This window comes from Candoia aspera, chromosome 4 (genome assembly GCF_035149785.1).
Source record: "Candoia aspera isolate rCanAsp1 chromosome 4, rCanAsp1.hap2, whole genome shotgun sequence".
NCBI lineage: Eukaryota > Metazoa > Chordata > Lepidosauria > Squamata > Boidae > Candoia > Candoia aspera.
The window spans coordinates 100653702-100673937 of record NC_086156.1 but is presented as its reverse complement, the minus strand read 5'-3'; the positions used below and the strand labels follow the sequence as shown (position 1 = coordinate 100673937).

Here is a 20236-nt window from a genome sequence, read left to right as displayed (position 1 = left end):
ACCTTTCCTGAGGTTGAAGTTCCCTAATTAGGCACTCCTCACATCATCAGGAAGTAACCCTTGCTGATACACACCTACTACTTAGTGAAATTGGAGATACCCAGAAAAGAAATTTTGGGAAGTATTAGTTGATGAGTGTGGGTACACATTAAGATGAATGCCAGGGCATGGTTCTTAGGGAATTTACAATACTGTAACTGCACGTTTTGGTAAGTCTCAGTTTTTTAATGTTTGGACTCTTCCATTTGCTGACTTGAGTGTAGAAAGACTGGGTATGCAGGTAGTCCTAGCTTAACGACCACAATTGGGAGAGGAATTTTGGTTGCTAAGCAAAGTGGTCATTAACCGAATCTGACCTGATTTTTATGATCTTTATTGCGGCAGTCATCAAGCAGATCACCACACTTGTTAAGCGAACCATGTGGTTGTTAAGCAAATCATGCGGTTCCCCATTGATTTTGCTTGCCAGAAGCTGGCTGGGAAGGTCGAAAATGGCAATCACGTGACCGTGGGATGCTGCCACAGTTGTAAATGGGAACAGTTGCCAAGCACCTAAATCGTGACCAGGTGACTGCAGGGACGCTGCGACAGTCATAAGTGCGAGGACCAGTTGTAAGTTGGTTTTTTTCAGCACTGTCCTAAGTCCAAACTGTTGCTAAATGAACAGTTGCTAAGCAAGGACTACCTGTACTTTGAAATAAATAAACAATACATGTGCCTGATCCAAACAGGCAAGCCTTCAGCAAGCAAAGCCTCAGCTGCTCTCCTTGGCTGCCCCTGCACACTGGAGAAAGCTTCAGATGCTGAATGTCTGGTTCTTGTGCAGCAGGACCAAGAGGAAGGAAGGGGCCGATAGATAACAACTTCCCAGAAGGAGTGCGAATCCTGTGGCACCCCAGATGTTGTTTTCATCATCCCTGAAAATTGATCATGCTGCCTGGAATTGCTGGGAAGTGCAGCCCAGCAGTATCTATGGCTTCTTCAGCAAACCATAATTTTTAAAAAATGGAAGGGAGGATTCAGGACAAGGGTGGACCCCACAGGCTAGAGAAATTCTTGTTAATGTAGTGTTTTGCAATTTGGAATGAGCAGTGGATTACCTTTTATTTTTCAAACAACATTCAGCCGACAAGGGCAGTTAGGGCAAAATAGCACAAAATAATTACCCTCCTTCCCTTCCCTCCCCTCCCCTCCCCTCCCTCTTCCTTTTCCTGGCTTTTCATTGATTTGCAGAGGCTGTCAGAATTACTGGTATTCCTCCCCGTAGCTACTCCTAGCCAGCAGCTGCTGTTTCTTCTTTTACAGAAATGCCTTCTCAACAATAATACATGCAGAGAGGATGAAAAAACACTGCACCAGCTAAAAATCAGCGCAGCATTGCCACCATTGACTAGAATTAGTTAAATTTTACCCACTGAACATTTGCCCAATTTTTCTCTGTCTGCAAGTGAGGCAGTGAACACACAGGGATGGAGAACTCACAGCTTGCGCTCCATGGAGAGAGTAAAAAAAATCAAGATGGAGCAGCTTTGATGGTGCAGCCGCAGCCATCATTTTGACTTTTTTGACCCCTCCCGGCAGATATCCCTGGTTGCAACAGCCACATTTCTGCTGGCAGGACCCTTAGAGCTCCTAAATCGCGCAGCCTTGCAAAATTATGCCTGCAACCCATGGTTTATCTCTTTTTCTGTGAAAAATGGTGGAACTGACTTTGTCCAGCTCTTTTCCTAGGCTGCCAATGATCTATCCCTACAAACCGACTTTGTCCAGCAATTTTCCTAGGCTGCCAATGATCTATCCCTACCTTGGGGAGCGAAATTGAGGGCTTGAGAAGCAGGTTTCCCCCTTGGAGAGAGAACTCGGCCTCAGAGGTAGATGAAGTGACAGCAGGCTGTTGATCAGCCAGGACTGGGGGCATTTCCAGCTGTAGGAAGAAAGATAAAATTCAAGAGTGCCGGCTCTTATGTATATAGTACCAGGTTTTCAATATTGACATAAATCTTGTTCTTTAAACTATGGTTTGGTGCATAAGCCACAGTAGGGTGTTCACAGAACGTAAGAACCTAACAGGCCCCATATTGGAACCCTAACGTCCCGGGATTCCTAAATTCACTAGTTTCTATTACTTCATGTCAAGGATTCTCAACCTTTTGGGCCAGTGGGCATATGTAATAGTTTAAGATGGTGGACATCATGGATGCTCAAAGAAAATGGCTGCCCTGGGGGTGGAGGCACACTCACAAAATGGCTGCCCCAATGGGCATGGCCATTCATACTGTCCAGCACCTGCCATTTTTATTTTCTAAATCATTGGTACTGGCCACATGGAATCCAAAGATGTCCCTGGAAATTAAGTTGATTTTCAGCACCAATACTTTCTTTTGCAGCATGCCAACCGCCTTTTTGACTTGGTTTAAAATTAAAATATGTTAAGAAATGAAGGTTATAGATGAGGGCAGGGAATATAGTGAATATCAAGGAGGTATCTGCCACATTGGGGACCTCAGTTCTGAATCCAATAATATTCCAAAGTGTCCTGCAGAGGGCAGCAGTACCACACACACACACACACACACACACACACACACACACACAGAAACCTAATGTATCCTTCAGTGCCACAGCCCTTTCCCCGCTTTTAAAAATACTTTGCATTTCATACATAATGGAAAATCAAGTATTACATAATACAAAATCAAGTTTTGTATTATGCTCTACAGTTGAACTTGAGGCATGAATAAATCGACCTATTTGAGGGCCTCCCTCTGTCCAACAGTTTCTGCCTGACCTGTACAATTGGACAGAGTTGGCACGCCCTGGGTCCCACCAATTAAACAATGTCATCTGATGGGACCCAGGAGATCGGTCTTCTCTGTCACAGCACCTGCCCTCTGGAACAGCATCCTTCCAGAAATCCATCTGGCCCCTACCCTGATGGTGTTTAAAAGGTCTTTAAAAACCTGGCTTTCCCCCCAGGTCTTGGTTAGGCTCTTATTTCATTCTACATGTCAGTGTGATTTTTGTTTCCTCTCTTCTTTTCTTTCTTATACTGGTCTTTGTTGTTTTTAATGTTGGATGCTGCCCAGAGTCTTTATGAAGTCAGGGAGCCTTATAAATTTGAAAAAAAAAAAGCAAAGCTTTAACAAAACCATAAGGCTTTTCTGACCACAGATCCCAGCCACTGCATTTCTATTACAGCCACAGCTACAAGAGTAAAAATAAAGAAATAAAGACATAAGAAATGTAGAGGAATCAATATCCAAGTGCCTGAAAGTAAGCCATGAACCTTAGGAGTCATTTTTTGATGAAGTATGGAAAGCGGTAGCATAACTAACGAACACTAGGCACTTTAACATTTTATAGCATTATTTTCTTTTCTTTGTATTTGATTAAATCACATCACTTCAAATACATGAGCCATCTATAATTTGGTTCTGGTTGCTGGGTATTGATCGATCTCCTTTCCATATACTCTTAGGCCCCAACCTAACACATAATTTTCGTCTCTGGTCTGTGGTGAACAGGACTCAGTGGGGTCTGCAGGAGGGGTCAAAAAAGTCAAGATGGTGGTGGCAGCAACGCAATCAAAACCCCACCCCTTTGGTTCACATGTGGCATGGTTGTATTGTGGCAATCACCATCTTGACTTTTTTGACCTCCCGCTAATGCCACTGGAACTATTATTGAGTGGAAAATTCTACAGTTCTCAACTACAGAGAAACACAGCAATATTTCAACGTGGCTTATTCAATAAAACTTCCTGAGAAATTGCAGCTGAACAGAACAATTTCACCAGGATGTGATACTATTCTATTTCCAGTCTTCAGACTCCCAGGGCCTTTGCTTATAGGCATCAAAAGCAACAGCAGCAGAGCACATAAAGAATGTCAGGCTAGTCTGGGGAAAATGCAAGATTTACCTTTTTTTTTTAATGGTGAGGAAAATGGAAAACCTCTAAAAAAACACAGTGAACAGTAAGATTATTCCAATTCATAGGACGCTGTCTCTGAAATGGTGAGGGGAACTTCCAGAAAATTAAGGAGGAATAATAGAATGTCACAGCCAGAATAGGAAGCACTACCCACTGCAACATTTTGCTGTAGAGACCCACCTGCGCTGCTCCATCTGGATTTCAATCATTTGTATTAATGTCAGAGGCCACAAGGGCTATTGCTCAGATTGTCTTCTTCCCATATCACATTGCATTTATCTTCTTCCCCACAATTTGGCTGTTTAATAAAGGTGAAGGTCAGAAAAGCCCATCAATAAATCATACATGCTAAAGTGGGCTGCACTAGCTACACGACCACTATTTTGGGTTAGTTTTTTTTTTTAATAACAGAAAGAAAAAAAAGAAGCGGGGAGGGAAGGAGGAAGCTAGGAGAGTGAATGATGGACATATATGCAAGGGGATATGGAGCAATAATTCTCTCTGTGAGGATTCTGTAGGCACCAATAAAGGCCCTTCTCTGTGATCTCTAAATGAACAGGTCACATACAAGGAAGCCATACGTGTCAGGATATTGTAGTGACCAGTCAGTGTTTCAAAAGACCACAGAGGGAACAAAGTGCCTTTGTTTATGGAAAAAAATGTACAGTTTAACCATATAAGGCAAATGCATACATTAAACCAGTGTTTCTCAATCTCATGCTGGCTGGGGAATTCTGGGAGTTGAAGTCCACACATGTTAAAGGCTCTGAGATTGAGAAACACTGCATTAAACCAATGAGAAATGGACACGTTCTGCTATGCAAAGTTGTAAGATCTGTAACCATCAAAATGTTGGTAACTGTTCCCATGGGGCAGATCCAACAATTACTGCTGGATAAACTTTTCCTTTTAGGTGTTGACCTCCTCTATTCATTGGGCACAGAACTGTTAATCTACAACAGCTTCTACTCCATGAACATCCTACCATTTGTACCTGGCACTTCCCTATTGTTATTCTGCAAAGCTGTTAAGATGGTGTAGTTTCCCCTGGAGTTTGGATTCTGGATCCTGAATGTTATTATGGGATTTTTACAGTGACCAGCCTGTAGCTTTATTTTTGTTAGAAGCTGTTGCTGCATATGGTTTTTATTATTAAATTTTGGTTATTTATTGGAAATGTGTTGAATCCTATTAGCATAAACCATCAAGAATTTTGAGCACCAGGCAGCATATATGTGTATGTTCTCTCTGTGTGTGTCATATTTTATTACACTGCCTCTTTTATAGAGATATTAGAAATAGGTATAATGCACCTCTTTTAATGGACATCCCAGAATATGCTGGTTGTTTTTATCTTCAGCTATTGCTGGCTAGTCAGTATGACCCTACATCATTAGCAGTGGCCAAATACTGTTACACTGCATTCAAGATCCAAAGTCCAATTCTGACCCAGCAACATTTCCTGGACAAGAATTTTAGGGTTGGATTTTTTTTCCTGCCTGGGTTTTATTCTATAAGACACAGTATGTGTCTACCTATAAGACATATTTTTCTTTTATCTTGTATTACTTGGTCTATGATCATAAACTGAATAAACAAACATATTAGGGCCTATGGCTCTACTGACTTACTGGTCTCCAACAGGTTTAAGCAGGAGTGGGGAACTTGTGGTCCCCAGAGGTTACTGGATTCTAATTCCTATTAGCCCCAGACAGCAAGGTGAGTGGCCAAGGAAGACAGAAGTTGGGGTCCCATCAAGTCATCATCCTGGCTTGTAGTTTCATGCTGGTATACTTTAGCCAGTTCCTCCAAGTAGCGAGGAGTCTCCCACTGTGTCCTGGGGATAGGAGTGTTCTTTTCCACTTTCAACTAATAGTCCTTCAATAATCCACACACAGACACACACACAAACACACCTATGTAGAAGTTGCTTACTTGAAAGACTGCCTCTGAAGTGGAAGGATTTCCTTGGCCACTTCCTGGGGACAATGCAAAACATGGGGAGGAGGAGGAAGAGGAACTACTAAGATCTTCCTCAAAGTTGAAGGAATCAGGGGCTCCACCATGGGCTGCGTCTGGAGATGGGGAAAAAAAGAGGTAGAAAGACACAGGAAGTTGCTTCAAATTCACAATAGAGTGAAAGGACAATACTGCCCTGTTCTTTTATTTATCTCATTCAGTATAAAACTATTTTATATTGAGCTTGACCATTGATTCATCTAGCTCAAAAATGTCTAATCAGTCCCTGTTCTTGAAGATCTCACAGTCAACAAACTCATTCTGAGCCATAGTAATTGAGAATCGTTGTGACATCTGGAGCTTTTTTTGAAGCGTAAGACCTTAGCTCCAATCATCCCCAGCCATTACACCCAATGTTTCCACTATTTTAAACATGCTTTCTCCCTTACAAACCCATGTTGCTGATATTTCCATTTTGTAGATGGGAAATGAGGATGAAGGAGAAGGCTACATAGCATGGCAGAGATGACTTTGGTACCCACTTCTCCATTTTGAAGGCCTGTCCTACTATGATACTACTTGCTGGAGAAGCCCAGAATCCAAATGTTTGGGGACTTTTGTCCCTCTACATTCAGTCTTCCTCATTTCCAGAGCAGCTTCTGGAATGAATGAAGCTTGCATGAGGCTGGATTTCCCATTCTGGAGCACTATTAACAATGTCATTACCTGCCACAACATCTTTGATACTAGGATCCAGGGGGAGAATATTTTTCTTCACCAACTCAAGTGGCCCAGGGCGGTGCAAGATCTTCTCGCTCAAGTCTTCGGCCAAGCGAGCCTTCTTTTCCTGCAACTCGGAACGGTCCCCTTGAGACACTGAAATGGAAGACCAAAGGGAACTCAGTGTTCATGGAAAGCAGATAAATAAGATAAGAACAATCTGGCTAGATCAGACTGGAGTTTTACCTCATTTAGAAGTCTGGCTCCAAAACAAGATGTTCACCAATAGGTATAAGGAATTTAATCATCCCCTGGGGATTATTCTGAGTATCTGATTGGCTGTCTCTGAGTAAGATTTAATTTCAGGGACTGGACCTCTCCTTCATTCATTCCTCCATCTAAAATGCCAGGGAGATAAGATTGGAGGACTCAAAGGTTTTTAGTGAGATTTCGCCAGAGATGGTACCATCACTATGTAAGGAGGAAATGAAGAGGCCTGTGGATTGAGGAAGACTTCAGGACCTGACTGTGCTCCTGATGACTTAGCTAGAAATACTGATGGGCTTGTTCATGAGTGTACGTATGTTCCATCCTGCCTCTCATTTAGGAACTCGAGATGATGCACAGAGTGATCTCTTCTCCAATTTTTCCACACCACAACAACCTTGTGAGACAGGTTGGGCTGCAAAAAAGACTGGCTCAGAGTGAGCATCTGCGGCATAAACCTGGATTCTAGTTTAAATTAGGAACTTAAGAAAAAAATAACCTGTTTTCCAGAAAAATGAGTTAATTTTCCCATGAGCTAATGCCAAATTTCTGAGCCAGTTCAAATTAGAAAGCGAAGGAGAGAGAATGTGAAGTGCTTCAGATCAGAAGGGGAAAAGGGGAAAAAGGGCATTGAAGAGGACAGGAGGGTTCCCAGAGCACCTGTCATCCACTCCTTAAGGTTGAGTTGCCAGCAGAGGCTAGGTTAGCTCCCCCTGCACCCGCTGAAGCACCTTTTTCTCTTGGGGGAAGGGATTTCTGACATTAGTATTCATCACTGAGCTTGGAGAATGGGAGTTCTTTTCAGTTTCACCATTAGGGAGGCAGGAGTGGAAAACATGGAGATAATTTTGGGCCCAAAGTGTCTTCTCATCTTCTCAACCTCGTTCTTTGGAGAGAGAACACCTGCACTCTTTGGCAAAGAGTATGAAGAACTCCAGAGGAAGGGGAACCCATTTTTTCCCCACAAAAATTAAGAGCAAAACTCATTCTTTTCTAAATCTCTCCCCCTGTTATTTATTTATAACTGTACGTATTTTTTAGTCAGGGCCATGCTGAGAATTGGTCTTGCTACCTGAGCACTTCCCAGAGTTATGATATCCGACAGTGCAGCAAGTGGAAAGCTGGGGCACGATAAAAAATTCTTTCTTGGAAGTAAAGGGAACTGGGGCAATATGACCCCCAAATTACTGACTGCAGGGGCAACAAGTTTGAAAGCAGAAATAAAGTAGGAGAGTACGTTTAGGAAAGTAGGTTGTGCAGCCCCTGGGTTTTGTAAATACTGCCCAGGGCATCTAAAAATTTGGCACTACAATGCCCAACTCCTGCCCCCCTACTTTTTATCCCCATACTTGCTAATCAAATACACATGTTCCATCTAGAACTCTGGGGCAACTTGAGAGGTCAGAAGAGATGATTCCCTCCTGGAAAGGGATTTTTTAAAAAAAAGGAAAAGAGGGATCTGGCAAGATTCTGAGGATGATAAGTAGATGAAAAATGGGAACTCCCAAAGGATCTGGATTTTGTATCAGAGTTTTAAGGTGATTTGCCTGGGTTTGCACAACATACTAGATCAGTGTTTCTCAACCTTGGCAACTCTAAGACGCGTGGATTTCAACTCCCAGAATTCCCCAGCCAGCATGGCTGGCTGGGGAATTCTGGGAGTTGAAGTCCACGCGTCTTAAAGTTGCCAAGGTTGAGAAATGCTGTAATAGATCTTTACTCTGCGTTAACAAAACACAGGTGCTTTGCTCATATAATATACTATGCCCAAACAACCAATATTATGACTTAATGTGCTGGTCTGCATCACACAACATGCTAAGACAATGGTTGTGTTCCCACAACACACTGGCCCACAAACTATTCCACCCACGTTGAGCCTTGCCTAGTGTGTTATACTAACCCAACATCTTGATTTTAAGTTTAGGACTGGCAGAGATGTTTGCAACCTGGACAGAAACTGTTCTTTCTCCCTACCTTCAGCCAGCTGGCCCTTAGCAGAGCTGGTCTTGTGAGGCCGGGGTGAGACCTTGAGCTTGGCAGCCTCAGTGGCCTGAGAGAAGCAAAGGAAAAACATTGACACGGCCATTAGGCCCAGCCAGTCATCACTAGAATTTCTTTCCTCTCTCTGTAGAGCTGTCCCACCCGCCACCCCCTACCACACTAATATATCTCAATCATGGAGTTTTGAGCTGAAATAACTGTTTAGCCTGAAGGGTATATTGTGCAGGTGGTTAACACCCTACGGTAGTGTTTCCCAGCCTTGGAAACATCCATATCTATAGATATCAGCTCCCAGGATTCTCTTCAATGGCAATGCTAGCTGGAGAATTGGGAGAACAGAAGCCTACGCATTTGGAAGTTGCCAAGCCTTGGAAACACTGCACTAGGGCAATCAAGAGAAGAGGATTAGAAAGTCCAGTGTAAGGCCTCCTCAACAGGGCAGTGACCATGTTTAGCCAAGCATATCCCGTTCCAGTAAAGCAAGTTGTGAATGAAACTTGCATGCCAGGCACGCTGCTCTATCATGCAACTCAACGAGTCACTTAATTTATTTCTATAACTGTCTATTTTAGAGATTGAATTGATGGGATTCTGTGTAAGGTTTTGAGTTTGGATGATGCCACTCCAACTCTGCATGTCCTTGAAAAGAAGGAGGTTTGGATTACCATTGGTGATCTAATATCACAGCTAGCAGAAACATGCCTGGGAACTTTATGGGATAAGTTTTGGATATAGATTCCATGCATTTCCACACCATAGGTAGCATAAATCATCTCCCTCTGTCCTAGACTTTGGAAATGCACTGTTGGTCAGAGTAGCAATTCAGAGTAGTGATACTAAAGGACAATCACCTTCCCTTGGAAGAGTTCACCTTGGTCCATGTCGTAGGAATGGTGGGTGCTTATCCACTGCATTTGGAGAAGGCAGACATAAGCATATTTGGCAAGACGGACCAATGGCCTAAATCAGCATGTATCAGCTTCTGTCTGTCTGTCCTACCCAGTTCAATATGATGGGATGGTGGGAAAGGGGACACAGCTTGAGAGGCTTATCTACACTTTTCTGTAAGCCAGCAGCTAAAGATGGTGGCTGATGCAGAATGTGGATCTCTGCTTAGATATTTCTCTTATTGCCAGCCAGCCCAATCCTTGAAAACAGGGTGTCCAATAGCAAGTTAGGACAGCCCCTGTGATTGTTCATGCTGCTAGAATTCCCAAATCTCATTTATACTCACCCTGGTCTGCCCCTGTGTTCCACTGGGCTGCGAGAAAGTTGGAAGGGGTTTGTTGAGTGCTGGAGGGGTAAAGAGGAAAAATATCAGATGATCCCTAGAGGAAGTTTTCCATCTTTCATCACTACGCTTCCCCTTACTTTAGGAGCATATATAGGGTAGCCCAATCCTTCCCAAAAATGGAGAGTCTCAACCCCCAGCTGAGCCTTTTGACAGATTTCCAAACAATCAACTTCAGTATTCTCAACTATGAAGTTATTTGAGGCCGGCTATGTCCTTTAGGCTTAGCATTTTATTGCACTTATTTGCAAAATCTGGTACCTGGCCCAGAACTGATTGCTTTGGGGGTTCTTTTAAAATGTTGTTTGTAAAAAAATATGCCCTGTTACGCATGGCAAAAAGGAGGCCCTTCCACCCATTTAGCATTATGCTATTAGCCATTTTGGATCAAGCTCTTGTTGTTAAGAGGCACTCGCACACTATGTCCTTTCCATTACAGAAATCAAGGAAAGTGTTGAATCATAACTTTTTAAAACATGCATTGGCTGGATGTTTTCCTTATTATACTAACTGAAGTCCTCTGTTGGGTATCCCACCGAAATCAAGCTATTCAAGCAGCGCTATTACTGATGTTTTTTCCCCCTGTGGAAATCCGTTAGTGTGGCGTAGTATGCAGAAATTCAGCGGGTGCAGCTTTCCCTCCATGGCAGGAAAAGCATTCCCCACTACCATCCTGATGCTGATGCCAACTCTTTTCCCAGGCACCCACCACTCTCCTCCCACACCTGTGGTGGAATCTTGTTCGCCGCGCAATTCTCTTGGCTTTTTGGAGACTCACCTGGAATTAAGTGTCGTTCGGAGAGCTGTTCTTGGGAGCGCCGATGCTGCATTCGCATCTGGAGCACTGCAGAGGCAACCAGAGATGCATTATGGGAATGATGGGTTGTATCAGCCAAGGGGCATATGGAAACAAAATGTGAAATGTACATTCTAAAACCAGACTCACTGAAAACACCTCAAAAACAGGGCTAAAGGACAATCATCTTCATTTGGTCTATGATTTGAGATTAGTGATGTTGACACAAGATGTAAACTATAACTATAAATGATGTTGACAGTGTTTAAAACTACAAGCCGGTCCTACTGATAAATACTCAGTTGCAATACTGCACCAAACTGAGGATTATTTTCCCCCAAAGTTCAGCTCAGGATGTAAAACAGAGATTTTTCTGCTATTGCGCATACAGGTAGTCCTCAATTTATAGCCATTCATTTAGCGACCGTTTGAAGTTATGACAGTGCTGAAAAAGTGTTATGACCAGACCTTGCACTTAAGACCATTGCAGTCACATGATCAAAATTTGGGTGCTTGGCAACCGCCATGTATTTATGACAGTCGCAGCGTCCCAGGGATATGTGATTGCCATTTGCGACCTTCCCAGCTGGCTTATGACAAGCAAAGTCAGTAGGGGAAGCCAGATTCACTTAACAACTGCGTGATTCACTTAATGACTGTGGTGATTCGCTTGACAACTGTGGCAAAAAAGGTAATAAAGTTGGGTGTGATTCACTTAATGACCTCCTTGCTTAGCAATGGAAGTTCCAGTCCCAATTGTGGTCATAAGCTGAGGACTATCTGTACATGTATTCAGTTTTCCCTCCACACCTGCTGCTTGGTAGAGTCTGGCTGGCAGAGAAGATTCTTTTAAACACATTATGCTGAATTCGATACAATTGGGCAGCTGCGACTCATTGTGGCTCCCTGCCTGTGCAAAAGCTGGGGATGTTATGAAAAGGTGCTTTGGCACAGCACCTTCAGGATGCATGCATCAAACTTACAAGGTGGGCGGCTTTTTCGCCCCCCTCCTGAAGGTTCACATGGAAGGCTTGTAATAATCCCATTCTAAATGGAACTGGAGCAAGGTTACTCAGCACTATTTAATATTTTAAAAGCAAAAATTAAACAAACAAATCAAAAGAAGAGAGCGAAAACAAGTTAACGATGAGAGCAGCATGAATCTCCTTCGACAGCTGTCCAAGTGGGGTGAGGATGTAATTGAGGCATCCATCTGCCAGCCAGCAGAGAGACTTCTACCATGGTGGGGCGGGGGTGGGAGGGAAGCAATACTCCAGAGGCCCAGTTTTGCTTGCACCATGTTCCTCTGGTATAAATCTTCCACTGGCAATGCTTCTGCTGGTGGTAAGCGTTAAAACAGGGCATTTGGGGACAAGGACAATTGAGATCTGCAGATCCAAGGCCCTTCCCCTTAACAGAGAGAGGTCAAACTGGGTCTCATAACCGCACAAGTCTTCACTGCTCTGGTTTCCACTGATTCCCCATCACAGGTCACATACCCTTCTGCTTGCGGGTGTCCTTTCCTTATTTGCTTTTGGCCTTTAAAATTGAACAAATTCAGATACGTCTAGGAGATCTCTACAGGAACTACAGTATTTGCCTTGCTGCCACCTTAAGCCCTCTTCTGGTTAAGAAATTCTTTGTTTGTTTCTTTATGTCCAGGGAACATGGGGGAGACAAGGAAAGCACAGTCCCTTGGTTCACATTTAAACAAAGACACACATTGACTCTTGTTAAATAACTTTAAATGGTTTATGTCACTTGATTCCACTTGATTCCACAGTGTATCTATAGCCACTCAATATGGGCCTAGCCTTGCACTAAATATATTCTTAACTCTGCCTGCTGGACAGATGGGAAGTACTTTCTAGGCTAGAAGGGAGAGGCCAGTGTGGTGTAATTGGTCAAGATGCAGGCGCAAGAGCGGGGAGATGGAGGTTTTAGTCCCCCCTCAGTCACAGAAGCTCTCTGGGTGACTTTAGGTCAGGCACTCTCTCTCAATTCAGCCTATCTCATAGGATTGTTGTGGATATAAGTAGACCTTATCTACTTAAATATGCTTAGACATAAGCACACACATGATGAAAATATTAGACTAGACCAGTGTTTCTCAACCTTGGCAGCTTTTAGATGCGTGGACTTCAACTCCCAGAATTCCCCAGCCAGCATGGCTGGCTGGGGAATTCTGGGAGTTGAAGTCCAAACATCTTAAAGTCGCCAAGGTTGAGAAACACTGGATTAGACTGTTAGCCTTTTTCAGACCTGTCCTTCCACTTAGACCTCAAAAGTTCCTCTCCTCCAAATTCCCTTCCTTCTATAATGTTCTGCTTTGATTGGCCGTTCCACCACCCAGTCATCACACCCCCAAAGATATCGACAGAATGACCAAGTTTAATAACAAATATAACAACAGTCCCCTGCTTTAATGGGAAGTAGGAATAACCTTGATGAACAGGAGGAAGAGCCACAACTAAGACAACAGTCAGATAAAAGAAATTTGAATCCAAGTCAGAAATGTAATTTGAGAAGGCGTCTCAGACATGACCCTCCCTAGTTCTCACAGAGACAAAGGCGGGGGGGGGGGGGGGGGGAGGGGAGCGTATCCAGACTTGCAAGGTTCTGTTATTGTAACCTTATAATAAAAGTAGTGTATTAGCATTCATTCATTCATTCATCAAATTTTGCTACTGCCCATCTCCCCTCAGAAGAGGGACTCTGGGCTTTTTTTCATAACTTTGGTTTTCTAATCTAGTCAACCTTGAATTCCAGACACTTCTGTACCTCCTGTTCTCCAACTGCAAACTAGCAAAGAACAAAACTCATTAATTGGAATATGGGATATTGCTCTGCTTTTTCTTTGTAATGTTTTATTTATACCTATTGTGCCATAGTAAAAGTCAAGATGGAGATCGTGACCAAGGGCCCACTCTTATTGTGTGCATCACAAGTTCAATCATGCAGTCCAGGTCACCACCTTGACTTTTTTGACGTGTCTGGCTGATCCTTCTAAAAGACAGAAAGGAAGGGAATGGGAGGGAGAGTGAATAGGAACAATGCAGAATGTGGACTTGGAAAAGGAGAAAAGGCAAAGCTGCTGTTTGAGGATGGGCAAGAAGTGACACCACAAATGAGTCCACTGAGTTCACTGCTATCTGCAGGCCGTTGGATTAGATCTCCATGAGATGGACCTCTTTACTTGCTCTAAGAAATCAAGAAAAACTTTAATACAGAAAGCACGCTATTGGGCACTGCAAGCTACATCCACGTTTGCCATGCTTAAGACCTACTCTACCCATTGTTTGAATTTAACTGCAAACTGCTTCCTTTTTTTAAAGCATGGAAATGGGTAGGCAACTGTTTTAAATAAATAAATAAAATCTGGATGATAAAGCAACATAGCTTCTCTGAAACGATTTCTTTAGGTTCTAGGATTGCTGTCATTAAACAAAATGTGACCAGATGGAATACTTGGAAATGCCATCAGCGATTATATAATATTTGTTAATGATACAGCTGGAAAGGAAGAATGCAACAGCTTAGGCAAAACAGACACAGGTGGATACACACACACCTGCACGCACCTTCACACAGTCTCTCTTTCATACATACCCAGAAAATGGAACTGGAAAGGAAGTCCCATTAATAACTAACTAACTAACTAACTAACTAACTAACTAACTAACTAACTAAATGTCTCAAGTGCTACCAGAAGGTTAGATTAAAATCAATTTTGAAAAAAATGAGAATTCTATGTACTTTGGCTAATAAATTACTACAGTTGAACCTTATGGAGTTGAATATGCAGCAGCAAAAAAGCCCACAGTTTTAACAATATAAATGCATGATTGTTATCGCTTGACAATTAACCTCCTAATGAAAAACAGAGGAGAGTTTTATAACTGAACAAGAAATTGGGGATTGGATGAACAAGTGGGTTAGCTGACAATGTAAGCTTGGTTCATATAAAAGAGCTGATGGATGATGGCTAGGTCATCTAAGACACCTACATTAGATGGACTGGCCATATGGTCCACCTCAAAGACAACAGATGGACTTCCCGTCTTACAGATTAAATTCCTAGGGATCAAGTGCATCTCCTTGGCATACTTAAAATGTGTGGAGCTGATCCAATGACACAACGTTTTAGTCTCTGCTGAAAATCAACTTGCTTAAGATAGAATGGAATGGTATATTGTTGGTTTGCATTCACGTTGGAATGGGCATGGAAGTGTTGAGTATAGTTGATATAGGAGGCTTAGATTATGGAAGCAATTAAAGCAAATTTTGGATTTTCTTGTTCTTTCTGAATTTATCTCTTTCATCCTCTACCATTAAGAGAAGACCTGTGTTCCTCAACACACAGAAGTACATGCTTCTTAATGTGTGGATTTTCCATTTGAACCAAATGTGTATACGCAAATAGCAATTCAATGAAAAATCAGGAAAAACGCATAAATCCCCCCAGTTCCACAAATACATACAATAGTACTTATTTTTCAAGAGCCAAGATTCTAATTTTTTTTAAAGTCAATTGTTTGGAGGCATAATGCTAGATGAGGATTGTATAACAGTACATGCAAATGGTGTTAATTCAGGAAAGAGAGCTGAAATACATCACAGGAGATGGGACACTTGTAAGACTTCTTGGCATCTTCTACAGTAGGGATGGGAATTAACTCTAGCTCAAAAACCATGTTCTGTTCCTCACAACACAACAACACTGATGGATCAAAGTAACATTAAGAAATGGGGTTCTCTATTCCAAATCCTTTGAGTTTTCAGTCTCTGAAGAGGTTAGGAAGTTGGAATTTCAGCCAGAATTCTTAATACAGGTACAGAATTATAATTCCTATAATCATCTATGAAGGACAGAATCATGACTGTTGCGGTCATTTCTAACCCAGATATCTCCCTAGCTACCTTCAGTTTCTTGGAGAGCTGATCTGAACACTGACCCTGGAACGAAAAGTGCATTGGTTGTTCTAAACCCAGAAAGGAAAAAAGATGGATCTGAATCATCACTGGCCATTTTTGTTTATCTTATCACCAGCACAGAAAGATTGTTGGAAGGCAAACTCGGATAGAAGAGATCTTGAAGAACTTCTAAACCGGTGTTTCTCAACCTTGGCAACTTTAAGCTGTATGGACTTCAACTCCCAGAATTCCCCAGTCAGCTAGGGAATTCTGGGAGTTGAAGTCCATACAGCTTAAAGTTGCCAAGGTTGAGAAACACTGATCTAAACTAACTCTTGCTCGCTGATGGAAAGCAGTTGCTAAGGCATTATGGACAGATGGCCTCCAGTTTCTTCTGAAGTAGCTCCAGAGTAGGAAGGCTTCTACCTCCCAAGAAAGTCTGTTCTATTACTGAACAGCTTTCACCTTTAGAGGGTTTTTCCTAAAGGTTAGCCAACATCTGCTTCCCTGCACGTCTCACTCTACCCATTGAGGCTAGTCTTACTCTCTGGTGCAACAGAATGCTACTGCTCCACATTCTGGTTGGCAACCTTTCAGAAATTTGATGACTGACCTGGCATGGAAACCCGAACTCAACTTGCTAGGTATGAAACCCAAAGGCATTTGAGAACTCTTTTTTGAAAAGTCTCTCTGTGCATTGAAGTCCCAGTACTGTACCCTCCTTCAGGGACAATGGCTCCCTGCCCTGGGAAGGGTGATCCTTGTCCAAGGAAGAGCACCACATGGGTAGGATGGGATAGGTGAGCCCCCATCACCCACCTTCCAAGAGCAGGCACGTCATACCTCTGGAGGATGGGATTGCTCCGAGCGTTTCTATTCCTGTGCCCCCTGCTTGCCTGGCATTTGTCCTGTTGTCAGCAACAGCTGGGGTGACGCCACTAGCTATTTATTTAAAAGGATGGAAACACAAGATACCCCTGGCTCCCAGGCCAGAGGCTGCAAGGACTGGGGTGGTGGGTGATGCCACAGAATATGCAGCATAGGAGCTCCTTCATATGGGACATAGGGGCACCAAAGTGGGGATTTATTGCAGACCATTCCAGGTAGCCAACCAAAGCAGCTTTCAATTGCACCCTGCATTCCCATTTTCACTACGTTTGTCAAGCCCTGGAAGAAAATTTAGAGCAACAATCAGCTAGCTTCTTACCAATCAATCAACTGATCAGCATGAACAAATGTTTGCATCAAAATTCACTGCAAGAGTGTTTCTGAGATTCTGGAAGAAGTATAACGTTGTACAATTAAAAAAAACTGCCAGGCATGGTGGGGGTGTTTCCTCCTTGGTGGCTCCTTGATTAGAATATTGTTTTCTGCCTGATTGCTTGTCTAGTGCTGAGCCCTGCTTATCTGAATGTGGGCTGCTGGAGGGGATGTATTCTAGTCCTTTTCCTTCTAAGCTTTTTCATTGCCTCTTTTGAACAGCAGACCCCACACTCCCTTGCACTGATGAAGTTACCTAGTTGGGTAATGAAACGTCTGCGAGCAAACAACCAAGCTCAGGGAGCACCAAGGACTCCACAGTTCAACCCTGAGCTACAGATGTTTTCTTCTATTGGAGCAATACTATACTGCCATCAAATTTTGTAATCCAAAGTGCCTGAAGGCCAGCAGGTTACCTGGCCTTACATTGAGACGACACTTATTTTCACGGAGACATTTCAGAAACTCTGACAATACCTTAAAAATAAAATGTGCAGAATAATTCTGAAGAATGTGTTGCCAGAAATGGGGAGGCATGCAAGATTCAATACAGCACCACAGTAACCATTAAGAAACACCCAGAGGCAGGTTGGGTTTTTAGGAGATTGGGCCAAGAGAAAAGTGACTGCAAGAGACCAGGCTTCATTCATAAGCAGTGCTGGGCCAGAAAACTAAGGGTTCCTGTGGAAAAGAGATCCTTACAACTGGAATGATATTATATTGATCTAAGTGTGCATGTCCTGCTGCTTTGGCTCAGTTATGTATCTGGAAGGAACACTTGCTTGATTATTTTACTTATAGTAGGTCATATATCTGCTGCTTATATCCTCTATTCCTCCTTCTGCTATTCCTACCCGACTTACTGCTGTTGCCACATCCACCTTGTCCATGTTCCTGTCACTAATACTACTGTTTCTCATCAGAGAAGAACAGTGTAATTCTTCTATAACAGGCCATTTAAATTGTAGTGGTTAAGGTGCCAGGCTAAAAACCAAGAGACTGTGAGTTCTAATCCCACCTTAGGCACAAAGCTAGCTGGGTGACCTTGGGCCAGTCACTCTCTCTCAGACCTAGGAAGCAGGCAATGGCAAACCACTTCTGAACAACCTTGCCAAGAAAACTGCAGCGATTCGTCCATCCAGTCACCAGGGGTCAACACTGACTTGAAGGCACCCAACAAAAAAAAATGATGATGATGATGATAATAATTTATTAAACCTATATGCTGCCCAACTCTCAATGACTCTTGGCAGCTCACAACAATCAAAGAAATTACAATAAAATCGATAAAACATAAAACGTAATGATAAAAGGTGGCAACCGTAACAAAGTGCAGGGTCCCAGTCTCCCTTGCTGAAGGCCTGGTTGAAGAGCCAGTCTTTTTTTTTTTTTTAGATTTTTTATCCCACTTTTATTATTTGTTTATAAATAATTCAAAGCGGCAAACATACATACTATGCCTTCCTCACAGCTCTTCTAAACAACAGCAGAGTGGGAGCCATGTGGATCTCGATGAACATCATCTGGATGTTCATGTAGAGACACTGCTCTTGAAGATACCCTATTTCTTATCAGCATAGGTTAGCCAACCCAACTGGAAAGTTATAAATTGCTAGGCTGGGCTAGTAAAGGGGGATTAAAAGGTAATTGTCAATACATTTTTTTAAAATCCTTTGAGATCTGAAGAAAATGCTCAGATTTGAGAACCAAGGCAGACCCCTATTCTGCCTGAGAGATACTGGAAGCTGACTGCCAAGTTAAGCTCTAAACCAATGATTAGAGGTGAGATCTTTGAAAATGAAAGATGGCAGGTCTTTCCCCTTTCCCAGCCTCCCCCCCCCACCCCAGCCATGCAGCCTTATGTTCAAAAGTGTTTTCATAAATACACGGATTGCCCATTTCTTTCTCCACCCTCATTTCCATTAAACGCAGAACTGAATGACCTTGGTTCAACTCCTGATGGGACAGGGTCCTAAAGCAGGCAGTAAACAGAGGTGTAATTGTACCATCAGTATAGTCAAATTCAAGGCCAGCCTGTGCTTTAAGTGGGCAGCAGACTGACAGAAGTAGACATGTGGAGTCTTGATTTCTGGGTTCTCTGTCATTTTGACTTTTTGATTGAAACATGGACATGCATAAGGCCATCACTATGTAAGGCTTATGTATATGTATGTGTATGGTGGTGGGTGAGTGGGTTGGGGTACACTTGGATCAAGAACATAACTCTCACTACTGTCGAGGATCCCCAGACCCGGATTTGACTGCAAACCTCCAATCCCCAACTTTGCATGGCTGCTAGAATCAAACTCAGAAATCTCTCAGATATTTAGCATGGTGGAGCTGGATAAGAACTTTTACTGTAAACTAGCTGAAACCATATTAAATACTTGACTGCACTTCGTTGGCATTTGGTTCCTATTATACTTATTTATTAAACTAAAGCAGTTTAAACCCACTACTTCTTCTTCCTGCCTTTCCTGTGTTTTAATGGATTATGTTCCCTGAACTTCATGGTTTTGAAGAAGCTCAGTTGTTGTTGATTGTTGACATAACTGGCGTCTCTGACCTGAAAGTGCTGGCTCTTGGCTTCTCTCTTACAACTACTGATTTTTCTGCAATGTTCCTATAGCAACACTACAACATGGGGCATTTTGATGTCCAGTACTGGGATTCTGTTGGGAAGAAAACTCTGATCTTAAGCATGTCATTTGTGGAATGGTTAAATAACATGAGAAAATTACTCCACACTTAATAGAAGAGATACTCTTCCCTAAACATGCTGCAAGGCAAAAGATGGCTGTAATTAAGAGTTGGAGGGTGGAGATTTTAAATCATTAAGAAACTTCTTTAGATGAAACCACTGACCTCTCTAGATCACTTTTTTTAAAACCTAGCCTGGACCTGCAACTCTGCAGAATTTGGGGCAGAATTTTGACCACCCCTACCTGGAGATGCCACAGATTGGTCCTCCAACCTTCTGCCACTGAACTATAATGTTGTTTGCAGGGCAATTCCCAGTGTAATAAAATATAAAGTATATTTATAACATAAATATTGCAACATAAAAGCAGCAGGCAACAACCAAGAAAACAGC

General features: G+C 42.6%; 1 protein-coding gene across 1 annotated transcript in view; it reads right to left on the bottom strand.

Annotated features, from left to right (window-relative positions):
* The window catches only part of MAMSTR (MEF2 activating motif and SAP domain containing transcriptional regulator), a 39002-nt gene that overhangs the window by 17973 nt on the left and 793 nt on the right, over positions 1-20236 (bottom strand). The window contains exons 2-7 of the mRNA XM_063301237.1: positions 10951-11016; positions 10116-10174; positions 8855-8930; positions 6617-6766; positions 5867-6006; positions 1805-1924 (exon numbers count right to left, since the gene is read on the bottom strand). Coding sequence (XP_063157307.1) covers positions 1805-1924; positions 5867-6006; positions 6617-6766; positions 8855-8930; positions 10116-10174; positions 10951-11016 — 611 coding nt within the window. The remainder of the gene's footprint in view (positions 1-1804; positions 1925-5866; positions 6007-6616; positions 6767-8854; positions 8931-10115; positions 10175-10950; positions 11017-20236) is intronic.